The 5,085-nt window shown below is 50.1% G+C and overlaps 1 protein-coding gene across 1 annotated transcript; it reads right to left on the minus strand.

The window, feature by feature from the left end:
* Positions 1-476: 476 nt before the first annotated feature.
* GJD2 (gap junction protein delta 2) lies at positions 477-2,506 on the minus strand (the record flags this gene model as incomplete). Its single annotated transcript, XM_080809382.1, has 2 exons — positions 477-1,371; positions 2,436-2,506. 2 exons carry the CDS (start codon positions 2,504-2,506, stop codon positions 477-479), a joined length of 966 nt encoding a protein of 321 aa, XP_080665508.1.
* Between the last annotated feature and the right edge of the window lie 2,579 nt (positions 2,507-5,085).

Here is a 5,085-nt window from a genome sequence, read left to right on the forward strand (position 1 = left end):
CTATCCTGGGTTGAGGGAGAGGGGCATGCTAATAGGGGAGGTACATGGAAGATGCCTCAAGGATGTTTTTCCTGCAGCCCAGGATGAAGGGATGTGTTGAGACAGGTCACACATTTTGTACCAATAAAATATTTGTCTCATGCCATTCACCAGGATATAGAGCTCAGCAGAGCTAAGTCCTACTTGGTAGCTGTTCAAGTACACTGTTGTCAGGATCAGACTGGGCCATAAACAAAGAGGGCCCAAGTAAGTCTCACTCATCCATCTCATCACTCTAACCCCACGGTTTCAGTAGGAACCGACACGGTGTTATGCGTGGTAATGTTCTACTTGCTCTCCTCTCCCATTGATGCAAGGTCTTCTCTTAACCAGTCTTGTCCTACATCTCAGTGGTAAATGAGGGCAGATACAGCCACTCTCCGAGCACTCATCTGCCTTGGGGCTCCTTTTCATTCCCCAGGCCTTAAACTGCCCCTTTACACATAGGCAGAGTCGCTGGACTGAGTCCTGCCAAAATTGGGAACACTGACCCGGGGCAGGTCCTTGTTGCGGATCTCATAGACGGACTTCCTCTTGGCCTGGGCTCCTCGCACAGCCAGCTTGATCTTGCGCCATCCCAGGTGGTTGAGTTCAGCCAGGTTGAGCACAACACAGATGCCACTCACAGCAAACATGAACACTAGAAAGACCGTCTTCTCGGTAGGCCGGGATACATAACATTCCACTTCCTTAATGCAGGGGTAGCGGTCACACTCATACAACCCTGGGACACTGAAGCCATAGAGAAAGTATTGGCCCACCAGGAACCCAATCTCCAGGGCATTTCTGAACACCACTTGGATAATGTAGAAGCGGGAGATGCCTTCCTGCCTTCGGAGCTTGGATCGCGCTGCGGTGCGCAGCCCTGATGGGTGTGGGGTCAGCTCCTTAACCTCTAAACAATCTGGCTCCGTCTCCTTACTGGTGTTCTCTGTGTTCTGCAGCACCCCATTGACAATGGCATTTTGCAACTTCTTATCTTCTCGTTTGCCACCACCACTGGCTCCACTCCCAGTTCCTCCAGGACCCCCCATGGACTCAGGGGGTTCCCTGTCCAGGGCCAGGAAGACAGTAGAGTAGCGGCGTTCTCGCTGCTTAGCAGACTGGTGCACAGAGTAGGTGATGAAGCAGAGACTGGGGGTACAAACCATTATGATCTGGAAGACCCAGTAACGAATGTGGGAGATAGGGAAGGCGCGGTCATAGCAGGCCTGGTTACAGCCGGGCTGCAGGGTGTTGCACACAAACATGGTCTGCTCATCATCGTACACCGTCTCCCCCACAATGGCCACAATGAGGATCCGGAAGATCACCACCACAGTCAACAGGATCCTGAGCAGGGGAAGAGGGAGGAGAGAGGTTCTCAAGGGTCTAGTCACTGACTTAAGAAACCCCGGCTCCTCCTTTCCCTGCTCTGGTGTTTGCCAGTCCTTTGACTGGGGAGCTGTCCATCCCTGTGTGGTACTGAGCTGGGAATCTAGGAAATCTTTTTTGGCTCTTCCCTTAATGCTGGTTGCCGGTAGATTGGAAACACTTCATAATACAAGGGTCTCAAGTGTGTATATACCTCCATACACTAGATGTGGTGTATGGCAACAGAGAGATTTCACTTGCATACATGGATCATACAGAGGCAAAAGGCACACCTTCATTCTGGATATGGCAAATGCACATGGAATATCTGAACAGAGAGTACTTGTTTCAAAGTCTATACACAGAGTGTGCATATAACTATCCCAAGTGGATATTTAGTTTACCCTCAGTATAAATATTGAACTTAATGCTTTATATGAACAGATAACTATGAATATCTATCCACATATATACCTATATATCTATACATATAGATATATATAGTGTATATACATATGAGTATATATATTATATATGTGAAGACATAAAAGTATCAATCGGGAGTGTGGTTTTCTGAGACCTTAAGTTTAACAGCCAAATCAGTTTAGCTTAAGAAATATTTTGGGGGAAAACATACATCTGCTCTGAAGAGAAAATCCATCTCCCTATTTGCCCTTCTCTGTCCAAACACAATCTTGCCTTCCTTGTAGATTCTATTTAGGGAACCGGATGGAGATTGGCTCTGACTCCGGAGAGTGGGGGTACCACGACTGAGCCGACAACTCCTTTCCTAATGGGAGAAGAATCAACCCCCCGGCGGTGCTTCAGGGGGAAGTGATGGAGAGCTGATCAGGAGCAACTGGGGGAGGAGGGATCACTGGACATGGGGTGCACAATTACTCATGGACACAGGCGCACGGATGGAAGAGGATGGGAAGAGGGCAGTGGATGGGCTGGGGGCTGTCGGGTCTCAGTCTGGACGTGCCAAGGGACTCCCGGGGTAGCCCGACGGGGCCCGCTGACGACCGGCTCAGCGCCCTTACCTCCCGATCATAGTGGAGTGCTGCTGCACCGCGGCTTCCAGCAGCCTCTCCAAGATGGTCCATTCCCCCATCGCTGTGCATCCGGAGGCAGCAGACAAAGACTGGGCAGCACCGGGCACGTTCCCGCTCCTGGCCCCTCCCTGGGCCGCACCTCCCGACTGGGAGCTCTTGACCCCCGATTAAAGAAGCAAACAATTAAAAAAAAAAAATCCAGGAATCCCCTCTCCCTTTTATTGCACTTAAAAGAGGGAAATGAGGAAAGAAATCGTAGCGCTCCCCGATCGATGGGGCAGCTGGCGCGGTCGGGAGAGCGGGCACCAACCTCCCGCGCCGTCCCGGGATCAGGTCTGGAGCCCGCGGATGCCGGGGAGAGGGGCGGGGCGGGGGTGGCAGCGTGCAGGTACCCGAGCTCTCGCCCGCCCGAGAGAGGTCTCAGCCCCGGGGTTGGGGGCCAGCGAAGGGCCCGGGCACCAGCCCCCACGCCTGACACTTCGGCAGGCACCGGGCGCTCTTGGGCTGCCGCCTGCGAGGCCCGGGCGGAGCGCGCGGAGCTGGCTGACAGGCTCGGGAATCCGCGGCCGCCGCCTCTAATCCTCCCTTAAGTAGACTCTGCCTGCGTCACGCCAGGTCGGCGGAGGGGAGCCGAGCGCGGCGCGCGGCTGTCGCTGCGCGCTGGAGCCCGAGGGGCAGGGGACGCGCGCGCGCGGGGAGAGGGGGGCAAGAGTCCTGGGGACCCGGCGGGGAGTGGGGCGACTTCGGGAGGAAGGATCGCAGCGCCCCTCGGGGCTTCTCGAGGCGCACAGGTAACCTCACCTGACCGTCAGTCCCCTTCAGGGGTGGGGGGAGCCGGGAGCAGACGCGTGGGTGAGCGGGGAGGGGCGCGAGTAGGTCGTGTGGTCTCTCTACGTGCGTCCCTCACCTTTTTGCTCTTTGTGTTCGGGGAGACAACCAGAACTCCCTCTCTAAATGGAGATGCTGGTTGGGGGAAGGTGAGTGGGAGCGACCGTAGGACACCTTTAAATCTCCTTTGGAGAAGACTGAGTGTCAAAGAGTGAGCCTGCAGTTCCGTGCTCCCGTGGGTCGGATGCTTGATGCTCGGGTGAGGGAGGCTGGAGGAGAATCCATTTAGGCCAAAGCTTAAATGCAGGTGTGAAGCTGCTTCTGGAAAAGGGTCTGGATACAAGTCTCTACCTAGGAAGTTCCTCGCGTGAGCAACTGGGTGGCCACGATTTAAGGTCTGGCTTCCCTCAGCACAAACGCAGATGCTCTGCTACATTTAAAAAAAAAAAAAAACATTTATTTTTTGTTTATGTGTTTATTTATTTGTGTGTTTATTTATTTGTTAATATGGGTACTTCTCAGGTTAACCTTGGTCTGAATCGGAATTTAAGGAGGCTCCGTACTCCACTGCCAGAAACAATACCGCTGACAACCTCACCCCATCTTTGCTTTGCTTATCTGGTCTTGGCTTTCTCCTCTCAACCAGCAGATCCTGGTTTCTGTCTTTAAATTTACATTTTGTTGTCAGTTCTATCCAGAGCAACTGCTTAATTGGTTGCTACAAAATAGAAACAATCACACCAGGCTTTAATTAGCTCAGGGGTCAGTATTAGGAGACACAGTAGTTGGGAGTGATTCGTGTAAATGTACCCAAAGCACACTGGGTAAGTGGTTGTCACCCTTTTAAAAATACAACTTTGTAAAAGGGTTGTTAACTCATTCTAGGAGGCTTCATTATCCACAGGGATCATAGCACATAAGTGTATTACATAAATCACACCACGCTAAGCTTTCCGTTCTAAAGCAACCAAGGTGTTTGGGTAGCAAGTGGCCCCGGAGCTGGGAGGAAGGGTACCAGGCATGGGCTTGAGTCCACTCACACTGCACTTTTGTGTAAAATGACTTTCAAGGCACAACTCAATATTCAGTGCAAGAGGGATCAGGGAGATTTCTCCTAGGTCAGACACCTTTATCCCTGGGAAGTAGTTTTTCACTGCAGAGAAGTAAAACAGTCTACTAAAAATGGGAAGGGTATAGGGTATAAAAGGAACATAGGGGCTAAGGCAGGTGCCCCTTCTTTCCTGCTGGGCAGGGAAGACACACAAAGATGAGGATGGATGTATATCCTATTATCCAATCCACTTCCAGATGGAATGGCGAGCCCCCTGCTCAGACTCCCCTCCTGCTTCCTTAGACCCTGGCTCCCTGTATTCTTTTCTTTGGCAGACATGTTCAGAGTAAAGGATCTCAGACAGGGGTGAATAAGTGAGACGGTCTTGTAGGAAATCTAACATCTTCAAATGTCCTGAAATAAGCTGTACAACTCAAAAACATTATTTCTATACTTGTGGCTTTACCAAACCCTTGTAGATGATGCTCCTAAGGCCGTAGAATGCACGAAATACATTTTAAGTGTTCTTACAATTCTTACAATGCAATTTTCAAGCCCAAAATTATGACATTCGTTGGTTATTTTAAAATTGAGCTTAATGTGTCATATAGATTCGACATGCAAACACACATATAAACACACAGAAACCTATATTTTATATATATATTTATAAATCTATGAAATAGATTTATATATATTTATAAATATAATATATATTTATAAATCTATTTTATAGATTTATAAATATATATAAATAGA

This window comes from Martes martes, assembly GCF_963455335.1.
Source record: "Martes martes genome assembly, chromosome: 7".
Classification (NCBI taxonomy): Eukaryota; Metazoa; Chordata; class Mammalia; order Carnivora; family Mustelidae; genus Martes; species Martes martes.